Raw genomic sequence first — 22,602 nt, 5'->3', positions numbered from 1 at the left:
TCAGGTCAACCTCGACAAATCCCGCCTGGTCCCGGAGACCAAGTTTCAATGGCTGAGGTTACAATGGGACCTACGTTCCCATACGCTATGTCTCCCGAAAGCCAAGAGGACAGAAATAGCAAAGAATACGAAACGCTTTCTCAGGGACAAGTTGACATCCAGGAGGAACCAAGAGAGAATCCTAGGCTCCTTGCCTCCATGACAGATATTGTTCTGAAGGCCAAATTAAAGGACATAAACAGAGTATGGCGCTCCAGGGCAAACGGGAAGTATCAAGACAAAAGAGCTCGACTTCCCCCAATTCTCAAAAAGAGACTTCGACCATGGACAAAAGTCAAAAGTCTGTCAAAGTCAGTCCCCTTACGACATCCGGCCCCAGGACTCGTCATTCACACAGACGCCTCCTTAACAGGTTGGGGAGGATACTCCCAACACAGGAAAGTCCAGGGACTATGGTCGACTGTCTTTCCACAGCTTCACATCAATGTTCTAGAGGCCATGGCAGTATTCCTTACTCTAAAGCGACTGACCCCAGCCAAGAACCTTCATATCAGTCTGGTTCTAGACAGTGCAGTCATAGTCTACTGCATAAACAGAGGAGGCTCCAAGTCAGCCCACATAAATCACGTCTTATTAGCGATATTTTCCATGGCAGCATCGAACAAGTGGCATTTGTCAGCAGTCCATCTAGCGGGATTGCGGAATGTCGTGGCGGACGCACTTTCGAGGACAACTCCGCTGGAGTCAGAATGGTCCCTGGATCAACACTCATTCAAATGGATCTTATCTCAGGTCCCGGGTCTCCAGGTAGACCTGTTTGCAACGGAGTCCAACCACAAACTATTGTTACGTAGCCCCCAACCTGGACCCTCGGGCTTATGCCACAGACGCAATGTCGTTGGATTGGAACACTTGGGAGAGGATTTATTTGTTCCCTCCGATAAATCTTCTGATGAAATTGTTGGACAAACTCAGGTCTTTCAGGGGCCAAGAAGCTCTGGTAGCCCCCAACTGGCCCAAGAGCAGTTGGTTTCCTCTGTTGGTGGAACTGGGTCTCCACCCTCAACAGATACCCAATCCCATTCTAACACAAGTAGTACAAACTCGCAATGTGTTAGCTTCCTCAAGAATTCAGAATGCCCTAACTTTATGCACTTCATGAAATTTGCAGCCCAAAGAGGTGCTGCTATTGATCCCCAAAATACCCTGTTTTTGGAATCAGACAAAAGGGAATCTACCCTCCGACAATATGACTCGGCTGTTAAAAAACTTGCAAAGTTTTTAAGGGACTCAAAGGTTGAAAAGATGACTATGAATCTGACAGTCACCTTCTTCAGAACTCTCTTTGAATCAGGCCTTGCAGCCAACACCATCACTACGATTAAATCAGCCTTGAAAAAGATTTTCCATATTGGTTTTGATATTGACCTTACGGATTCATACTTCTCGTCAATCCCAAAAACCTGCGCCAGACTGAAACCATCAACTCGCCCTAACGCAGTTTCCTGGTTTTTGAATGATGTCCTTAAGCTGGCCTCTGACACTCTTAACGAATCTTGCCATTACATAGCGTTATTAAGAAAGACCTTGTTCCTATTGAGCCTAGCTTCTGGCGCCAGAATTTCAGAACTGTCGGTTTTGACTAGAGACCCAGGCCATATCGAGTTTCTCTCTTCAGGAGAAGTCCTTCTCTCCCCTGACAAAGTTTTCTTGGCTAAAAATGAGGACCCTCAGAACAGATGGTCCTCCTGGAAGATTGTTCCACTTCCTCAGGACCCATCCTTGTGTCCAGTTACCACCCTGAAATCCTACTTGAATAGAACTTCCACGAAGTCCACAGGGCCCTTATTCATTAGAGAGAATGGAGGAACCATTACCCTGAAAGGAATCAGACAACAGATTCTTTATTTTATTAAACAGGCTAACCCTGAATCATTTCCCCATGTCCATGATATACGAGCTGTAGCTACTTCAGTTAATTTCTTCCACCACATGAACTTTGAGGAGCTTACGAAATATACAGGCTGGAAGTCCCCTAAAGTTTTTAAATGCCACTACCTAAAACCTTTGGAAGCTCTAAAATTTGCTACAGTAGCAGCTGGGAATGTGGTTCCTCCTGAAAAGTAATGAGTCTTAATCACAATGTCTTGCTCTATCCTCCTTCCTCCTACCTGCCTTACTTATTGTTCCTACTTGGTTTTGGTTTTGTTTTACTTGAGTTACACCCTTATGGTGTATTATTCTATACTCCTGTTAATGATCTTACCTTACCACAAATTGTTTTTGTTTATACCTGTTATTAGTTTTACTCTCCCACGAGTTGGTTTTGTTATTTGACCATTAAGGATGTTTTTTATTTTGCTCTGCATCATTATTTGCCTTGCCTTACCAGCCATCCCTAGTGTGGGATTTTGCCATTATTGTATTTATTTTCCCTTAATGTTTGAGAGTACTTACCTACAGGATTCCTTATGTATCCTTGTTCTTGAACTAAACATGTTTTGGTATTATTTTGTATTTAATTACTTCCCTTCAGGTATTGTGCCAAGTTTGGGCCCCTATTCTCTGGTACTATTTCACTGGGCGGCACAGGTCGGAGCCCAAAAAAGGATTTTGACGAAGGAAAAATCTATTTCTGGGCAAGAGACCTGTGCCGCCCAGTGAACCCACCCTTCTCCCTCCCTCTTGGGCCCCAATCTTGGGTGCTATAAGGAGTGACGTCACAGACGTGGGTTGGAATGTTGGTAGTAGAGATCGGAGTTAGGTGTTGAACGGCACCTCGCTGTAACAGGGACATTGGGAGGAGATATCTAAATGGAGCGAGGCCTCTGGTTGTGATTTATCATGCCCCAGTATATTATACCGACACCTATTAGGTGAGCGAGCTGGGTTCAACCTAGCATTCCTATACAATTTTTTCTCTGGTAAATTCATAGCAGTTTTAACCTTAAAAATGATGTAAAAGGGGCATTTCACTCGGTGGCACAGGTTGGAGCCCAGAAATAGATTTTTCCTTCGTCAAAATCTCTTTTTTAGTCGGCATGTTGCCGGCTAAGCTAGCAGCTGGCAGCACAATCCAGCTGGCGAGACGTGCCTGGCGGTACCGACCCCGCCGGCGCTTGCTGGCTGGGGTAGTGCCCAGCGGCAACAGTCTGGCCAGCATCTGCCGGGCAGGCTAGCACCCGGCAGTACTGGCCCAGCTGGCGTTCAGCCGGCTGGGGTAGTGGTCGGCGGCACCGACGCAGCCGGCTGGGTTAGAACTAAGCCGCACTAGCTAATAGATAGAGAGAAAGCATGGAGTGAAAGGCACCTTATTAAACGGATTTTGAGAGAAGCGAAAAATCTATTTTTGGGTAAGATAGCCATGTCGTCCTGATGGAAGTTCCTTAAAGGCAGCTTCCTAGGGTATATTACAACTACGGCGATATTCCCAGAGAATTTACCTTCAGGTACCCAGAATTCTAACTCCTGGAGCGAGTATCCCTAAAAAAGACCTTAGGGATATCGTAAATATCAGTGGACGTATTCTTGACACGCCTCATAGCAATCTATACCCCGAATAGAGTTAACACTTCGTAGGGGTAAAATGGCAAGAAAACGAAAACGATAAGAAAGGGGGGAGCCGTTCATAAGGCATCCCTCCTCCCCGTTTCGAAAGCGTGCCCTGCGCCGCTCACGGCGCCATCTGTATTCCTTGTAGCGATACACGAGGTGCTACAGATACTGTATGTAGGGAGGGGTCCTACTATCCTTTTCACTCTTATTTATTTTTGAAAAGGAGCAGGGCGGGTCCATCAGGACGACATGGCTATCTTACCCAAAAATAGATTTTTCGCTTCGCTCAAAATCCGTTTTTTGGGCTCAAGCCATGTCGTCCTGATGGAAGTATACCAGAGCATTACTGTATCTGTGGATTCTCAATACGTGCCGTACTCCTCAAGAATGTTTCTTAGTCAACTCGACTGACAGACCTAAGATGTTACCGTTATACATCTTTTCACTAATCATAAGCCATGAGAGTGCTTCCTGCCCCCTACAGGGAGGAGTCCTACTAGACTCTAGAAACGAACGAAGAGTACATATACCTATGTATGAATCACTCGCCAGCCAGTACCATATAGTGGTCTCACTCTATATGAAGCGAAGTCTTACGGGACTACAGTATCCAAAAGAAAAAGTCCCGACCAGCACCCTGGTCGAAGTAAAATTAGACAAAAGGTTATATCTGCGTAGGATTAAACTTGCTGCTACCACCATCCTCAGAAAGGGGTGGAGTCCTTATTGCTAAGGAAAGTATAAACCAGTATAATCCAGGCTTTGCATTAAGGAATAGGCTATTATAGATATCCCCGATTAATATACATAGGCTAAATGCTCAAAAAACAATATGAAATCAAAAATATAGGTGAAGGAGACGCAAGGTTCCCGAGAACAAGTTTATTGAGAAACAATAAATAGACATGGTCACCATAAATATGTACATATGCTAGGTGGATGACCAACAATTTTCACAAGTACTGTAGTGCATGGATGAATGATTATCTGAAAGAAAACATATGTGTCACTTACACATACCCCGGTATCAAACTTAACGTCCATGTTACTACTTCGCTGACAATAGCGTTGGCAAACGCTTGGCACACCTGTCTGTACTTGTGTTACCATCACCATAACGTTGGAACAGTCACTGTGGGCTCTGAGAGCCTACACTACCAGTTATATCAACATATATAACTAACTATTCACCCAAGAATCCAAGTCCCAAATGATTCCGCTGTTCCTCGCAGAGTTAAACAGCAGGGTTAACGACGCAACCAACTGCTACCACAGACCTCTTTAGCTGCTCCACTTGCTTAGCATAGTGGCGAAAGAATACCCTGGAAGACTTCCAGCCAGTGTATGAACGAAGGTGTTCAAAATCCATAAAGTTAAAGAAGTTTAAAGATGAAGCAACTTTCCTCGGATCATGACCTGCGGGTGAACTGTCAGGATCCGCTCTGCGAATAAAATATGTAATTTTCGCCCTAAGTTGATTTAAAGATAAATTCGAGCCCGATGTTTCTCCTCTGAATAGTTGGCCCCCATGGAAGTCTGAAGTTCTACGAAGATAGACCTTAAGGCATTCTACGGGACATAGAGATGCATCTTCTTTCAGAGGGCAGATTCTCCAGGGACCCCACCTGTTGGTGGACAACTCGTTCTTAGCGAGAAACGTAGGGTCCGGAAACAGGTTCAGTTCTCCCCCATCCAGGAACTGAACTCGGCCCTCCTCTCTCGAGAGGGCCACAATCTCACTAACTCTGGCCCCAGAAGCAAGGGCAAAAAGGAAGATCACTTTTTGAGTCAGGTCCTTCAACGCACATTCCTCATTATCTAGTAATGAGGCAAAATGAAGGACTTTGTCTAATGACCATGAAATAGGCTTTGGAGGAGCTGATGGTCTAAGCCTAGCACAGGCCTTTGGGATCTTATTAAACATCTCGTTAGCGAGGTCTACCTGGAAGGCATATAGAATGGGTCTTGTTAGAGCTGACTTACATGTAGAAATTGTGTTCGCCGCCAGCCCCTGTCCGTGGAGGTGAATGAAGAAGGATAGGCAGAACTCCGTAGAGATCTCGTGCGGGTTCTTATCTTTGACAAAGGCTACCCATTTCTTCCATGCAGATTCGTATTGCCTCCTAGTAGACTTACACTTGTATTCTTCCAGGAAGTCGATACTATCTTTCGAGATTCCGAACCGTTTCTTCACCGCTAGGGAGAGAAAATCATGAGCTGCAGGGTTCGGGTTTTCTGTAATGAAGCGAAGACAGTCGACTTCTGGACTTGCTGGGACAGAACTGGGTCCGGGAGTGGTAGAAACCTCAGTCGTAGTTCCAGAGCCAGAGGGAACCATACACTGTTCGGCCACTTGTGGGCCACTATTGCTGCTACTCCCTTGAAGGATCTCAGTTTGTTGAGGACCCTCAACATCAGATTGTGAGGGGGAAACAGGTAGATCCTGGACCATCTGTTCCAATCGAGGGACATCGCATCTATTGCTTCTGCCGAGGGGTCCACATATGGGGACACATATTTCGGCAGCTTCTTGTTGTCCTTCGTCGCGAAGAGGTCTATCTGCAGTTCTGGGACTTGTCTCAAGATGAAAGAGAATGATCCTGCGTCTAGGGACCATTCTGTCTCTATCGGTGTTACCCTGGATAGAGCGTCCGCGGTCACATTCCGGACTCCTTGAAGGTGAACTGCTGACAGGTGCCACTTCTTCTTCTCCGCCAGTCGGAATATGGCTAACATTACCTGGTTGAGAGGTGGGGATCTCGATCCCCGCCGATTCAGACATTTCACAACCACCTCGCTGTCCAGTACCAACCTTACGTGGATCGAGTGACGTGGGGATACTTTCTTCAGGGTAAGAAGTACTGCCATAGCTTCTAGAAAGTTTATGTGAAAGGTCCCAAATAGCTTGGACCAGATTCCTTGCACTTTTTTCCGATGGGAGTGACCCCCCCACCCTACCTTTGAGGCGTCTGTGTGGATTGTCACTGACGGGGGGGGGGGTGGCTGAAGAGGTAGAGACCTCTTTAGACGACTGGCTTGAGACCACGGTCTGAGAAGAGAACGTAGTCGAAGTGGGACCGGTCTCTTCAAGTCCCTTCGCTCTTTCGATGCAAAGGTTCTCCATACTCCCGCTGCATCTTTTAGCTGTGCTCTTAGCACAGGGTCTGTTACTGATGCAAACTGAAGAGAGCCCAAAACCCTCTCTTGTTCGCGTCTTGATATCCTCTCGGAACCTAGAAGTCTCCTGACAGACCCTGCTATTTCCTTCCTCTTTGACATCGGGATGGAAAGACGGTGTGACACTAAATCCCAGTGAATTCCCAACCACTGGAACCTCTGAGCTGGAGAAAGACGAGACTTCTTTCTGTTGATCATGAAGCCTAGATATTCCAGGAACTGAATCACTTGTAGGGAAGCTTGCAAGCATTCTGCTCTGGATGCTGCCCACACCAACCAATCGTCCAGGTAGGCTACTACCTGGAACCCTTTTAGGCGTAACTGTTTGAGAGCTGCGCTCGCAAGCTTCGTAAAGATCCTTGGGGCTATGTTTAGTCCGAAGGGCATCGCCCTGAAAGCGTAAAGTTTTTGTTGTAGCTTGAATCCTAGGTAGGGGGAGAGACGACGACTTATTGGAACGTGCCAATATGCGTCTGACAAGTCGATGGAGACGGTATATGCCCTCTTGGGCAGTAAGGCCCTTATGTGTTGTAACGTTAACATCTTGAACTTGTGGTTCACTATGAACTTGTTGAGTGGTGACAAGTCCAGAATGACTCTGAGTTTCCCCGAGTCTTTCTTGGGAACACAAAACAGCCTCCCTTGGAACTTGATGGACTTTACCCTCCTGATCACCTTTTTCTCCAACAGATCTTGGGTGTACTCCTCCAAAACGGGGGTGGAGTGTTGGAAAATTTGAGGGCACTGGGGCGGAGTACTGTACCAACTCCAACCCAGTCCATTTTTGAGAAGGCTGTGGGCCCAGGGATCGAAGGTCCAGCGATCCCGGAAATACTGAAGTCTCCCACCTACCGGCGACACTTCACTTTGACTGTCCTGCAGTCTTGCCTCCCTGGCCGCGACCACCTCTGAATCCTCGTCCCCTAGAGGGGCGTCTTGATGACCCTCTAGCTGCTCCTCTGGGCCTTGCACGAAACGTGGTCGACTGTCCCTCGAACACGGGATTGAATGCAGGGGAAGCTGATGACATGGCTTGGGGAACCCATTGGAAGGTGGTCGGGGTCTGGGCTACCAGTTGTGGAACCGGAGGCAAAGCTGGCTGTTGCTGCTGTGGTCTTTGCTGTTTGAAGGACTTGGCTGGACGGGAGGAAAACCTTGACTTCTTCGCCTTTCCTTTCGGCTGAGGGCCCTCATCCGGAGAAGACTTCCTCTTAAGGGACAGGCCCCACTTCAGGAGAAGATTGCGGTTCTCAGTGGCTGCCTTGTCCACGATCTCTTTGACCACGTCCTTGGGAAAGAGATCTTTACCCCAGATGTTGGATGAAATTAGCCTCTTGGGTTCGTGCCTCACTGTGGCCGAGGCGAACACAAACTCCCTACAGGCTCTCCTTGCTTTAACAAAGCAATAGAGGTCCTTGGTTACTGTGGCCAGATGGATTTTGGCCATAACCATGAACATCTCTGGCATCTTGGGGTCGCTAGCCATCGTCTCCATGTTGGTCTGGAGAGACATCGAGGCTGCCAGGCGCTCCTTTGTGTCCAATTCCCTCCGTAGAAGGAATTCCGACAACTTGGGAAGGTTTTCGCCGAACTGCTGTCCTGCAATGTCGGCGTCCAACTTCCCAACCGAGAAAGTAAGGTGCACCTCCTTCCAGTCCTTATTATCCATTGGCAATGCCAGCGATAGAGGTTTACATTCCTCCAAAGACGGGCACGGCTTGCCAGCTTCAACCGCCTTGATGACGGCCGCAAACCCCTTTTGCATAAAGGGGAAGGCCCTAGCCGGGGAGGATACAAAGGAGGGGTGCTTCTTACTCAAGGCGGCAACCTTTGAGTTTGAGAACCCCCTCTCCTTTAAAGCAGCTGTCAAAGTGGCTTGAGCCTTGGAGTGATCCAGGATAATCACCTCCTTTGGTTCCGTCTCCTCCTTCGAAGCCGGCTCCTTCTTCAAACGGACATAGCAGTCCGGGTAGGCCCCTCTACTGGGCCAGAATTCCACCTCCTCAAGGGGAACTGAACCCAGTTTCTCCGACATGACGATCTTCCCAATCGTCATCGGCATGTGCTCGGCATATCTCCACGGGTTGGCATCCGAGCACAGAGGAAGGTCCTTAACGTTGAGCTTCTTTGGAGGTCCACGTGATGCTGTGATCTTCTGCATCTGGAGCTCCAAAGTAGCGGCCTTCTGATTATTCTCCCTCTGCATCTGTTGGATCATACCAACGATGGAAGAGAGAGCCTGTCCAAGCTCTGCTGGAAGAGCGGACGAGGTAGAGGGGATAGGTTCAGGGACCTGAACCGGCACGTCTGATGATACGGGAACCTCTTCCTCCACGGCAATAGGATCTCGATCCTGCTCCTCGCCCTCTGCGAGGAGATCCTGCTCCGCACGATCGGACAAGTCGGACATCTTGTCGTCCAACTGGATGTCCTGCAAGGCGTCAGCGACATCCTCCTCCACTGGAATCTGGATCAGAGGGATCTCCGGCCGAGGCTGGGGAACAACAGCATCAGGGGAAGCCTTGGGAAAAAGGTATGCCCTCATCTTCTCGTTAGGAAGATAAGGTCCAGTGGTGTTTTTCTGAAAACCCCTTACCCATACGCGAAGCCTCTCCCTCGCTGCATCTCTTGACTCCGCCGACCTAGGGGATTCAAAAGCCTCTGATAGCAGGTTAGTACATACAGCACATACCTGCGGATCCCAGTAACGATGGTCATCATTGGAGGCTGCACAAGCCGCGTGCCTCCTACACGAGGCATGTCCGCAAAAGTTCTTACTGCGGACATTGCAGAAGACACTATCACACTTCGGATGCTCCTCCTGTAAAAGAAGAAAAATTTCCATGAATATCAAGTGAATTTTAATTCACATGTAACAAATGAGTATTCAACAAGAATAAGGGAAAGACACCTACTTGTGAAACCCACACAAACACCTGTGGAAGCCCACCAGCCAAGTCACATAGTTAGTCTTTACTAGAATAACCAGAGAACGTATTTCCAAAGGCAATTAGGTGTAGCTCACACCTAAGGTAAAATATTACCATTCTGGCCAGGAATAAAAGAATTATCTTTTATCCTTGTAAGGCGACACCAGGTGATTATACCAGTAACACAAGTAAGATAGAAAAGACAGTGTTGTAACCTACTACATCATGAACTCCCTTGGTTGAATATACCACCAAGAGAGGACTGATACAGTACCTGAGGGTGGTGTGCCAGCCGGCTATTGCCGCTCAGCACCCCCCCCCCTTGTTTTCGAAAGGTAGATCTCAAGTACACAACATCAGATCACCTTTATTGGGGAGAACTCCAGATCCCATGCCTGAACCGGCCGGCAGTGGTTGCCGGACCGTAGCCACCCGGTTTGCACTGAGTTGCCGGCCATCATTCTTAGTGGCCGGCTGACTGGGCAGTGTCGCGGGCCGGCCGGCAGCAGTAAACAAACCCTGCCGGCTGGCCCCCACACTAGGCAGCGCTCGGCTGCCGGCCCCACTTGTAGTGGCCGGCAGATGAGCAAGAGACCGGCCGGCAAAGGTATACACCCAACGCCGACCGACAGCAAGAGAACTGGAGAACACCCCTCCCCACCGACGTCCGGCCTGTAGGCCGGCAGACGGCAAGGACAACACATACTAAGACAATAGAATGAGTGCCGGGTTAAGAGACTATAAGTCTCTGGGCCCGGCACCCGAAAGAGTGCCGAAAGGAAGGGGGAGACACTAAGTCAAGCTTCCTAACCGCTGCCTACTGAATTTTCAGACGGCAGCGATAGAGGGACCAAGAAAGGACCGGGCAGCACTCAAAGTAATGGTCTCTGCCGGTCGGCACACTTTGCCGGCCGACAGGAGACCACGTCAGTTCCTCATCCCAACCTAGGCTAGGCAAGGATGCAGACGACTGACACAAGGAACGGAAAAAGAGAAGGGAAGGACAGAGGGTCCTATCCAACCTTACCTTGGTTAAGGGTCATTCCCAACTAAGACAGTTCATCTCAGTTAGAGAAAGACCCGAGAGGGAGGCCGGCACTACTGGCTGCCTCCCACGAACCACGGCAAGGAAGGAATTGCCTTTCCAGAAAAGGGAACATATCCCGAGACCGGAACGGCAAAGGACAGTCTGATGAGTCACCGAGTAAAGGGATCACTACTGGAACCCAACAAGGTGGACTAAGGGGGTAACCCTTAGTGCCCGAGTCAATCAGCAAGGGAGACTCTGCCCCATGCCAGACAAACCGGGCTCAGACTAAACACTGTTGTACTGTCCCCCTCTGAACCAATACAGTTGGAACGGGAAGGTACAGTACTACTCCAGCATAGATATATTTGAAGATTAATTCAAATAAACCACTAGAGTTAAGCCTAAGGCTTAAACAGAGGGAAAGGGTTTGCCCCTTCCCCGAAGAGAAGGGAGCAAACGGGGAACAGATAATATTATAATGACCTAAGACAACCTAGCCTAGGCACTAAGAGAATCGATTACCTAATTCACCGAAACTCACACCAATACTATCTTGGAAGGTACTCGAAAGGGACTTATATGTATAACGTTGCCTAACGCTCAAAGCAATAAATTCACATTTGGAAGACTAATTATCATGCAGGAAGTACATAGGCCAACAACTAGCCTACGAAGACTAGTGTTGGTAGCCTTGGCAAATTTCGCCAGGCACACTACTATCGCATCATAACAGAATTCCTAAATAAGCTAAGTAGCTAATATTTAAGCGCAAAGGGGGCTGGGAACGTCGCTCTTGCTAACAAATAAATCCTATTCTAGCGAGCGACAGCATCCATGATGCCTCCAGCAGGCAACAGCTCTTGTATCAAAGATAACTCTTTTAATTACTTTAATTTTAACCAAGAGCCTACATTTATACATAAAAGAAATAATACTCAACTTATCCGAGGCAGAAGAAGTTGGAGAAAGCATTATAAAACGAGAAAATTCCAAGATTGGGTAGTAAACAGGGAAAAACACACCGAGTCGTAGAGCTACGCAAAAAGGAATACAGATGGCGCCGTGAGCGGCGCAGGGCACGCTTTCGAAACGGGGAGGAGGGATGCCTTATGAACGGCTCCCCCCTTTCTTATCGTTTTCGTTTTCTTGCCATTTTACCCCTACGAAGTGTTAACTCTATTCGGGGTATAGATTGCTATGAGGCGTGTCAAGAATACGTCCACTGATATTTACGATATCCCTAAGGTCTTTTTTAGGGATACTCGCTCCAGGAGTTAGAATTCTGGGTACCTGAAGGTAAATTCTCTGGGAATATCGCCGTAGTTGTAATATACCCTAGGAAGCTGCCTTTAAGGAACTTCCATCAGGACGACATGGCTTGAGCCCAAAAATGTATGTTAACAATAAATAAGGGTGTAAGTATTAAGTCTTACTGCCTTCCTCCAGAAGGAGGGTTCAAATGGAAGGGGAGAATGTATCATTTAGGCATCCATCCAAACACAAACCGTTGCCGGTCACCGCCGGCAGCTGGTATGTGGATGGCAGTCCAAGAGAGGGCTGAAGAACACTACAGAATAGGGGTCTCCCGCCGGCAGCCAGCCCAGCCGGCACAGCTTTTCCCAGAGCCTTGTGTCCATAAGGGAAGGCTGAGCGACTAAGCAGCTGCTATGTAGGAGCCCCGGCCGGCCCCACAACCTGCCGGCAAGCGGCGAGATTGTAGGACGACGGCCAAAGTTACGATGGCTAGGCCATCACTAAAGGACAGAGGGGGTAGGGAAAAGGGTCCTGTATGAAGTGTGGAAGGAGACGGCAGGGTTGCCGGTCCCACCATACAATGAAGAAACTCTTTTTCAATATCGGCGCCGTCCTAGGCGGCAGAAGAATCTCTTTCTTCAACCTAGGGTCTGCCAATTGGGTTAAGAGGAGCGTGGCAGGTTTGCCGGCCCCTCTTAACCTAGGAGAAACATCGTTTCAGTGGCAGCGCCATCTTAGGCAGCAGAAGAATGTCTATTCTTCAGCCTAGGGTCTGCAAGCACAGGACTAGTCTTCTAGACCGCAGGGGAGAAGGTAGCTGCATCATACAACCACTTCAAGTGCGGCATAGGGAGGTTTAGCCTCCTATGCCGGCAGCAGAGGCTGGCAGGAGAGTGACTACTCACCCTGCCACTGGCCGCCGGCAAAAGACTGAATACTCTGAGGTTCTGACTAAAACTCCAAGTCGGCAATCTGCCGGCCCGGGATATGGACAAAAAACCCTAGCCCAGTCAAGCCGGAGTGTCTACTCAGTGGCGAGACCAAGTTAGGATTGTAGCCTACGGCTACACTCGGAGGGAGAAGAGAATACCCTTAAATCTCCACTGGAGACGAGTATCGATTTATATAATAATTCTGGGAGATATCTATTTCCACCTGAATTGATAAAACGATACACAAGGGTAAACCGGGAACATGTATGAAAGTATACTAAAGCACTTAGGCTAGTAGCCTAGTGCCAGCGAGAATCAGTTACCTTAAGGGGACCGTCCGCCATGGGGTATTGACATAACTTTCAGAAATCGAAAATCGTTTTATTGCTTCTATGTATGCGTAAACATGTCGTACATACTCCCCAGAAGTTTCAGCCAATTATTTTTACAAATAACGAAGATATAGAGGTTTTTAAATGATGACGTCATCCTTACTGTGTCGTCTGCATGACTGAGTTTGACAAAATTGTCTTTGTGTGTTAATTTTGCATATATCTGGCGATTTTTCACTTATATTTCGTGCCATCGTACGTCTGGCAGAAATGGAAGGCATTGGTAGAGTGTAGATGAACGAAATCTACTCCTACAATAACAGAAGCCAAAGTTTTCAAAGATGTATAGAAGTTATAATGTATGCGTTTGTTTACTTGAAGTTCGTATGTACATTGTGTTTCCACAACGTCCTCGGGATCATTATAGCAAGGCCAATGTTACCTAAGGTTATAGAAAGAACAAATAGTCAATCATTTTTCCAAACAATGAAGATATAGCGGTCTTTAAATGATGATGTCATCCTTATGGCATCGTCTGTATGACTGAGTTTGACAGATGCGCAGTTCTCTCTCTCTCTCTCTCTCTCTCAATTTGAACTGCCATCTATATCAGCCAAATGTTTTCATGATCTCTCTCTCTCTCTCTCTCTCTCTCTCTCTCTCTCTCTCTCTCTCTCTCTCTCTCTCTCTCTCTCTCTCTCTCTCTCAATTTGAACTGCCATCTATATCAACCAAATGCTTTCATGATCTCTCTCTCTCTCTCTCTCTCTCTCTCTCTCTCTCTCTCTCTCTCTCTCTCTCTCTCTCTCTCTCATCTCTCTCTCTCTCTCTCAATTTGAACTGCCATCTATATCAGCCAAATGCTTTCATGATCTCTCTCTCTCTCTCTCTCTCTCTCTCTCTCTCTCTCTCTCTCTCTCTCTCTCATGTTTCGAAATCTCGTACTTCTGGCAGAAATGAAAGGCATTGGTAGAGGGTAGGTGAATGAAAACTACCAGCTACGAAAACATCAGCAAAGTTTCCAAAGACATATAGAAATTATAATGCATGTGTTTATTTACTTGAAGTTCGCATGTTGATTGTGCTTTCACAACGTCCTCTGGAATTTTATAACAATGCCAATGTTACATAAGGTGATAGAAAGAACAAAAAGTAAGTGGAGAACAAGAAAAAAGAACCAAGAAAGAGGGAAACATGGATAAGAGTACAAAGCTGAAACCTGCTAACTAAAACACTGGCAACAATTAGAGATCGCTGGCAACTCATAACATAGGAATAGTAAACTGAGGGTTCAAATACCTCGTTTAGGGTGCATTTATTTAGGAATAAACAATAAAAGTTATCATAATAATATTATCTTGATTTCTTTTAGAAAAGAAGCGAAAGTTTGCTGCAAATCTTTGGGAGCTCATAACTCAAAAACATACTTATTACCACTTAGGTACATTTTTCTCACTTATTTGTTGTTCGATATTAGAGAAAAAGATATCGTTGAAAAGAAGAATAAAAATCCCACAATTCTGTCAGACAAAATTTTGATTTTCTTTTTACATTTTTTTTTTCACGATTATTTTCCGTCTAGACGAGGAAAAAAAAATAAAATTTAATTAAAAAAAAACAGAAAGGAAAATCAAAATTCTGTCTGACAGAATTGTTCGGTTGTTAGAGTAGTTTTTGTGGTAAAAGTTTCAATACAATTGGTATTATAGTAGTGGTGAAAAATGTACCTAAATATTTTTTTTAAACCATGATTTTTGCTAATAAATCCAAAAGTTTTTGATCAAATGACTTGAAATTTTTATATGATGAAGCTATTATATATGTCTAAAACATATATAGAAATTGTGTAATTTGGATCATTAGAAAAAAAATGGCGGACATGGCGGACGGTCCCCTTAATCGCCGAAACACTCGTATACGATCGTCGGAAGAGGAAATATATATAAATGCAATCAATATCTTACAAGTATATATTGCCTAAATAGCTTCATATTTAAATGCTATTAAACCTAGAAATGTCGTTAATATCATGCATGAAGGTAAACTAAAGCACGTAGGCTAGGAAGCCTAGCGCGGGCGAGGTTCGGTTACCTAAATCGCCGAAACTCTAAGAATACAATCGACATAATATATAACTTCCTCGAATTATATCACTGAATAGTTCCATAAATATTTATGCTATTGAAACCGGGAAAGTCGTTCAGACTAACTAAATAACACATGCGTTATGAACGACAGCGCCCATGGCGCCTCCGGTGATCGGCTACGCTCCCACTCTTAAAATTAATCTAATTTCACTGTGAGGCAGGAGCTAAAATTTATACACAGTAAAGATTCAATACTCAACTTTCCAGAGGCATAAGAGGCTGGAGATTGCATTATAAATCTGATTATTCAAAGCGTAACGAGAGAGCAACAGGGAAAATCACCGTGCGAGGCCGCTACAACTAAAGGAATAGCATGCTGGGTTGATTACAGCGCCATCTACATACCCTTCAGTAGTACGAGAGGAAAGGGTACCTTGATAACGGCTCCCCTTCTAAATTTGCCACTTTCCCCCTCGAAGCAAAAACGCTATTCGGGGTGAAGAACGCTATGTGTCGTATCAAGCATACGTCCCTTGATTATGCGATATCCTTGAAAGGAATTTAAGGATATTCGCGCCAGTAGTTAGAATTCTGGAGACCTAATGGTTAAATTCTCTGGGAATATCACTGTAGCCAAATATCCCTTAGAAAGCTACCTTAAGGAACCTTCCATCAGGACGACATGGCTTGAGCCCAAAAACTATTATTATACTTACTGTATTTCATTATTACCTTTCAAATACAGTACTATTGTGATCAAATTATAAGCTATCAATCTCTCTTTAGCTTTTACAAATAAATATGTCCTATAATTCTTGAGCAAAAATCAACTATATTACTATGATATTCATTTTATCATTATCAAACATAATTTGTTGGGAAATAACCAAGATTACCCTAATATGAAATAAGAAAACTATATGGATTTCTCAGTAATCTGAGAAGAGTATCTTATACACCCTCCGGGGCCTAATCTGAAAGTTTAATGTACAGTTTACATATAGGTACTGTATATGCTATATAGTCCAGACCAATTCAGTAATTACCTGCAATATTTGCTTCCGTTTCAGTTGGTACACCATCATGATTAAGAACGTGTGTTGGTACTGTAGTTTCTGCAACAATAACAATAATATTAATAGCTATCATGAATTAATAAAGGCTATTTTATTTCACAATAAAAGTAATGATCTTGCAAACTAACATTACTGTAAATGTTTTACTTATGTACTGTAAACCATAACTTGAATAAACTTTATTTTTTTTTAAAAACTGCAAATAAATAACACAATTTTAATAATAAAACTTATTATCTCCATATTGCTTGTACTCTAAGCTGTGTTGATGTCTACCACGAAGTAAAAATTTTCCTTTTTGGGCTCAGGCCATGTCGTGCTGATAGAAGGGTTCCTATAGGTAGCCTTCTGAGGGATATTGGCTACAGTGATACTCCCGTAGAATTAAAACCAAAGGTCTCCAGGATTCCAACTCCTGGCACAAGTATCCAATAAAGGATATCGTATATCAGGAGACGTATTCTAGATACGACATATGCTGCCAGCCCGAGTGACAACGCTATCCTCTGTCATGGCCATTGAGCAGTGTACTCCGGCTGGACTGGGATAGTGTTTTCTGTCAATCTTCTTTGCCGGTGAGTATCCCGGCTTTGAAATACAACAGTAACTCAGGGTATTCTGTCTTTGTTGCCGACAACGCTACTGATAGGGGAATAGTCATTCCCCTGCCGGTTACACCGTTGCCGACATAGGAAGCTCGGCTTCCCTTGTCCAAATTCGTAAGTGGGTAGTATAATTACCGCCACCTTTCTCCCTTGTGGACTAGAAGACATATCTTATATCCGGCAATGTCTCGGGCTAGGGAATCGTTATTCCTCTGCCGCCAAAGACGGCGCCAGTATAGGGAACTATATTTCCTTGATTTACAGTCGAAAGTAGGAGGCATACCTGCTGCCACCTTTCTATGTAAAATATAAGACCCTTCCCCTTCCCCTTCTGTCCTTTAGTCACGATTCCTGTGGCCGGCATTCTACGATCACCCCTGCTTGTCGGGCTGACTGAGTTACCGGCCGGGCTCCTACAAAGGCGGTTAGGTTGCCGCTTCGACCATCTCCCTAACGGAAGCAAAGCTCTGGGAAAGGTTGAGCCAGCCCTGACGGCTGCCGGTGGGAAACCCATTACAACTCTGAGTATTCTTCAGTCCTCCCTTGGCCTGCCTTCCACAAACCTTGTAACCGGCAATACAGCCGGCAACAGAAATTGTGGCTGGATGGAAGCTAGAATCAATACACTCTCTACCCTTCCATTTGAATCCTCATTCTGGAAAGAAGGCAGTAGAGACAGTAGTCCCTACAACCCTAATTATTGTACTAAACTATAATATGGTAATCCTTCTCTCTCTCTCTCTCTCTCTCTCTCTCTCTCTCTCTCTCTCTCTCTCTCTCTCTCTCTCTCTCTCTGCTAGTGTCGCCAGGTACTAGCCTAATCCGATAGAATATCGACAAAACTACAGTATAAGACAATACAGTAGCCAATATTCTTGCAGTATAACAATACAGCAGTTAGAAAACTACAGTATATAATGATACAGTAGCATACTCTGTGTATCCTTTCACAGTCCATTGTTGAGACCGTTCAGAAAATGTTGAGGGAAGTAATCCTTCAACATTCTGATGTATCCTAGATCATCGGAACACCAATGATTATCCGTCAATATTAATATTCTACAAGTGGTGGAGTTAGTGTTAGTATACACTGACTCCGGCTCTACGTACGAGAGTTATTCCACTCTGTATTTTCCCTAATAAGGAAATTGAAAAAACTAATATTGTGGGAGGTCACAGCAATTGCCTAGATGGAAAACACAGATAGGTGTCTTTCCTATTTCCTTTCTAGCTTACTATCCTAAGTTATATTACGAATAGTAATGTGTACTATTTTTAATGCATGTGAAAATTTATCAGGAGATAAATTATCCCATACTCATTTCACTCTTTCTTTCCTTACAGGAGGAGGCTAAGGTGAAGTGTGCAGTCATGTTCTGCAACCACAAAAGTAGGGACTTTTGTGGCCACATGATGTGCAGGTCTCATGCCCCCTGCTCCATCGCAACTGAAACCCTGAGGTATTGGGATCCAAAGGGTTGCACCGTCTGCTCGGCCTTGATGACCGAGGGTTTCGGTGATCCTGAGACAACGGAGTTGAGGGATACTGCGAGGGAAATGCTTTGTAAGTGGGTAAGAGGGTTCCAGAAGAACTCTCCGGGACCTTACCTGCCAAACGAAGCTATGAGAAGCCTTCTGTTCCCTAAGGCCCAATACGATGCGGTTGTGCCTCAGGCATAGATCAAGCCTCCCTTCATCCAGCTGACAATAGAGGCTGACATCAATAAGGCTCTTGAAGGCATGGACATCCATCAAGAACGGATGTCGGAGGAGTCCTCTGACACCGAAAAGGATTTTCCACAAGAAAATCCTGAAGAAGAGGTGGCCCCGCCACACTAGGAGGAAGAAGGATCCGTATCAACAATAACGGAAGACCCTCAGTTTTCTGTGATGGCATATCAAACTATGCCGTCAACCTCTTCGGCCCCAATCCCTCATTCGGACCCGCTGTTAACCAAGGGCAAAGCGCTCATGGCACAGCTGCAACTGATGATGGAAAAGTTACGCAAGGAACAACAAGAGATGAGGAGGGAAGTCAGAGAAGCGCAACGCTTGGGCACTTTCAGAGGCTCTCACAAGCCTATCAAAGTCTCCGACTTACCCCAATGCTCGAAACCAACCCCTGGAGGTACGTGGAGTATATGCCCATGATGAATGGAAAACTATACATCTCTGAGAAGATGGAGGCCAAACCCCTCGAAAATCTCCAATTCTGGTTTAACATTTCGGCTTACCCAGAATGTTTCTTGAGATTGCAGGATGAATCAGCATCTCGAGAGGAGATGGAACCTAAGGAGGTCATGATCTTTGAACATGGCAAGGCGCAGGCTCTCTTGACTAGTACCCTAAAGAAAGCCGGCTATACCAATTCGAAGGTTTCAGCTTTGAGCAAGAGGCACCCTACCTTCCTTGCTCCCTCCTCCAGAGCTTTTCCCTTTTTGGCCAAAGCTCTCAACTGCGTGCTAAAAGCAGTTGACGCGGGCAAACCATGCCCTACGCTAGAGGAATGCAGACCATTGTCTCTAGCCCTGCCTACCTGCGAGAAGGAATGGAACGAGGTCCATCTAACCTTCTCAATCTAGAAACTGGATCCAGAGATAGCAGGACAACAGTTCAGCCAGAACCTTCCAAAGTTGTCGGAACATCTTCTGAGAAGGGAACAGGAGACAAGGGAGAGACTAGCCACCTCTTTGTCTCTCCAGAACTGTATGGAGATGTGTGCAGGCCTCTAGAACACCCCAGATATGTACATGGTCCTAGCCAAGATACACATGGCTACCCTTGTGAAGGACATGTACGCTTTCGTAAAGGCCAGGAGGGCCTGTAGAGAGCATGTGTTTGCCAATGCAATGGTCAAACACGAGCCCAGGAAGTTGATCACCGCATGCATCTGAGGCAAGTACCTCTTCCCAAAAGAAGTAGTCCAGGAGGTGATCGCTAAAGCCGCCACGGAGAATAGGAACCTTCTCCAGAAGTGGGCATGTCCTCCATGAGGAAATCATCCTCTGACGCTGGTCCCCAACCCAAGAACAGGAAGACAAAGAAGCCACGAGTGTCTCACAGACCTCCACAACATCCTACTGTTACCATAACCACAGTGCCCCAAATGGTTGCCCAGCCGCAGACCACCTTCCAAATGGTACCCCAGCAGCTGGTAGCCCAGTCGCCTGTTTTAAATCCAGCCTTTGAGAGGCACACCACTAACTTTCACCCTAAAGGCAGAGGCTCCAGAAGAGGCTCCTCATGAAACCCCTCAAGGGGTAGAGGAGGACGTGGTCAGGGGAACAAACCCTCAGGATCATCTCAACAATGAGATCCTCCAGGTAGGAGGAAGACTCTTCCACTTTCGGGATCGTTGGACCTTCGATCCTTGGGTCCACAGCCTAGTCAAGAATGGACTCGTGTGGAAATGAAACAAAATTCCACCTCTTTTTCCTCAATTCTTCCAACATTCCAGCCCCTTATTGGAAGAATATACCTTAGCACTCTTAAACAAAAGGGTAATAAGGAAAACAAAGTCCACCAAATTCCGGGGAAGGCTGTTTTGTGTTCCTAAGAAAGACTCGGACAAACTCAGAGTCATTCTAGACTTGTCTCCACTCAACAAGTTCATTGAGAACAACAAGTTCCGGATGCTAACCCTACAACACATAAGGACCCTGTTACCAAAAGGGACGTACATGGTCTCAATAGACCTGGCAGATGCTTATTGGCACCTACCAGTCAGCCACCCCCCCTCCTCCTACCTAGGATTCAAACTACAGAAGACAAATTATGTCTTCACAGCCATGCCCTATGAACTAAATATAGCCCCAAGGATATTCACAAAACTTGCGGACACAGTCGTCCAACAGCTACGCTTAGAAAGCATTCAGGCAGCAGCATACCTGGATGACTGGCTGGTGTGGGCAGCATCCAAGACAGCTTGTCTGCAGGGTAGCCACGAAGGTGATCCAGTTCCTGGATCATCTGGGCTTCAAGATCAACTACAAGAAGTCTCGCCTCTCTCCAGCTCAAGAGTTCCAATGGTTAGGAATCCATTGGAACTTGCAGTCACACCGCCTCTCCATTCCACTGAAGAAGAGGAGAGAGATTGTGGGTTCTGACAGGAGACTACTGAAATCCAACAAGATTTCAGGACGCCAACAAGAAAGAGTACTGGGCTCTCTCCAGTTCGCAGCAGTGACAGACCCAGTGCTAAAAGCACAACTAAAGGATGCGTCAGGAGTCTGGAGAAGATACGTATCAAACACTCGAAGAGATCAACAGAGATTGACACCGACCTTACTGTGATTGCTTCTGAGGCCGTGGTCAAAGGTCAAGAGCCTGACAAGGACAATTCCCTTACAACCACTTCAACCTACAGTGGTCATCCACACAGATGCCTCACCGGAAGGATGGGGAGGCCATTCCCATCAAAGGAAAGTGCAAGGGAACTGGTCACACCAGTTCAAGACCTTTCACATCAACATTCTGGAAGTCATGGCAGTCTTCCTAACATTGAAGAAACTATCCCCTCACAGATCAGTCTAGATCAGGCTGGTCTTGGACAGCGAAGTATTAGTGAAATGTCTGAACCGACAAGGCTCGAGATCAACTTACATCAGTCAAGTGATGTTAGCCATCTTTCGCTTGGCAAGGAAGAAAAGATGGCACTTATCAGCAGTTCACCTGCAAGGGTTCCGCAATGTGACGGCGGACGCTCTAACCAGGCGAAAACCATTAGAGACAGAATGGTCCCTAGATGCAGACTCATTCTCCTTCATCTTGGAAAAAGTCCCAGAACTGCAGATCGACCTCTTCGCAACGAGCGACAAGAAACTACCTCGATATGTGGCCCAATACGAGGACCCTCGGGCAGAAGCGACGGACGCTATGTCCCTCGATTGGAACAAATGGAATCATATCTATCTGTTCCCACCAACAAATCTCCTGCTGAAGGTCCTCAACAAGCTGAGATCCTTCAGGGGAACAGCAGCAGTAGTGGCCCCCAAATGGCCCAGGAGCAATTGGTTCCCTCTAGTTATAGAACTGAAGCTGAAGCTGTTGCCTCTGCCGAGTCCAGTTCTATCCCAACTGGTTCAGAAGTTGACTGTCTACGCTTCATCATTGAGAACCCAAAACCTACATCTCATGATTTTCTCGCCTTAGCAGCCAAGAAAAGGTTCGGGATCTCAAAAGATAACATCGACTTTATAGAAGAATACAAGTCAAAGTCAACCAAAAGACAATATGAATCGTCTTGGAAGAAGTGGGTTTCCATTGTCAAAGCAAACAAACCAGTAAAAATCTCGATAGACTTTTGCCTTTCCTTCTTCGTCTAACTTTATGAGCAAGGCCTGGCTTCCACCACAATAACTACGTGTAAGTCAGCTTTGACTAGACCTCTTCTTTACGCCTTCCAGGTGGATTTGTCAAACGAAATCTTCAATAAGATTCCGAAAGCATGCGCTAGACTCAAACAAGCAACCCTTCCAAAGCCCATATCATGGTCCTTGGACAAGGTCTCGCACTATGCTTCGAACTTGAACAACGAAGATTGTACCCTAAAGGATCTAACATAGAAAGTGATATTCTTGTTCGCTCAAGCCTCAGGGGCTAGAGTTAGAGAAATAGTAGCCCTA

General features: G+C 46.1%; 2 protein-coding genes across 11 annotated transcripts in view; one reads left to right on the top strand and one right to left on the bottom strand.

Annotated features, from left to right (window-relative positions):
* The window catches only part of LOC137638420 (uncharacterized), a 547,169-nt gene that overhangs the window by 426,324 nt on the left and 98,243 nt on the right, over window positions 1-22,602 (bottom strand). For 8 of the 10 annotated variants that reach the window (XM_068370478.1, XM_068370475.1, XM_068370472.1 and 5 more), the window contains exon 3: window positions 16,344-16,412. The exons of the other annotated variants lie outside the window; for them this stretch is intronic. In XM_068370478.1, the coding sequence (XP_068226579.1) occupies window positions 16,344-16,412 (69 nt within the window). The remainder of the gene's footprint in view (window positions 1-16,343; window positions 16,413-22,602) is intronic. 10 annotated transcript variants of the gene reach the window in all.
* Window positions 88-2,170, top strand: LOC137638867 (uncharacterized). The gene is made up of 2 exons (XM_068371277.1): window positions 88-350; window positions 855-2,170. The coding sequence occupies exons 1-2, from the start codon at window positions 88-90 to the stop codon at window positions 2,125-2,127; spliced, it is 1,536 nt and encodes a 511-aa protein (XP_068227378.1). The 3' UTR covers window positions 2,128-2,170.

This window comes from Palaemon carinicauda, chromosome 3 (genome assembly GCF_036898095.1).
Source record: "Palaemon carinicauda isolate YSFRI2023 chromosome 3, ASM3689809v2, whole genome shotgun sequence".
Lineage (NCBI taxonomy): Eukaryota > Metazoa > Arthropoda > Malacostraca > Decapoda > Palaemonidae > Palaemon > Palaemon carinicauda.
The sequence above is the reverse complement of the archived record's forward strand: the minus strand, read 5'-3'. Positions and strand labels throughout refer to the sequence as shown.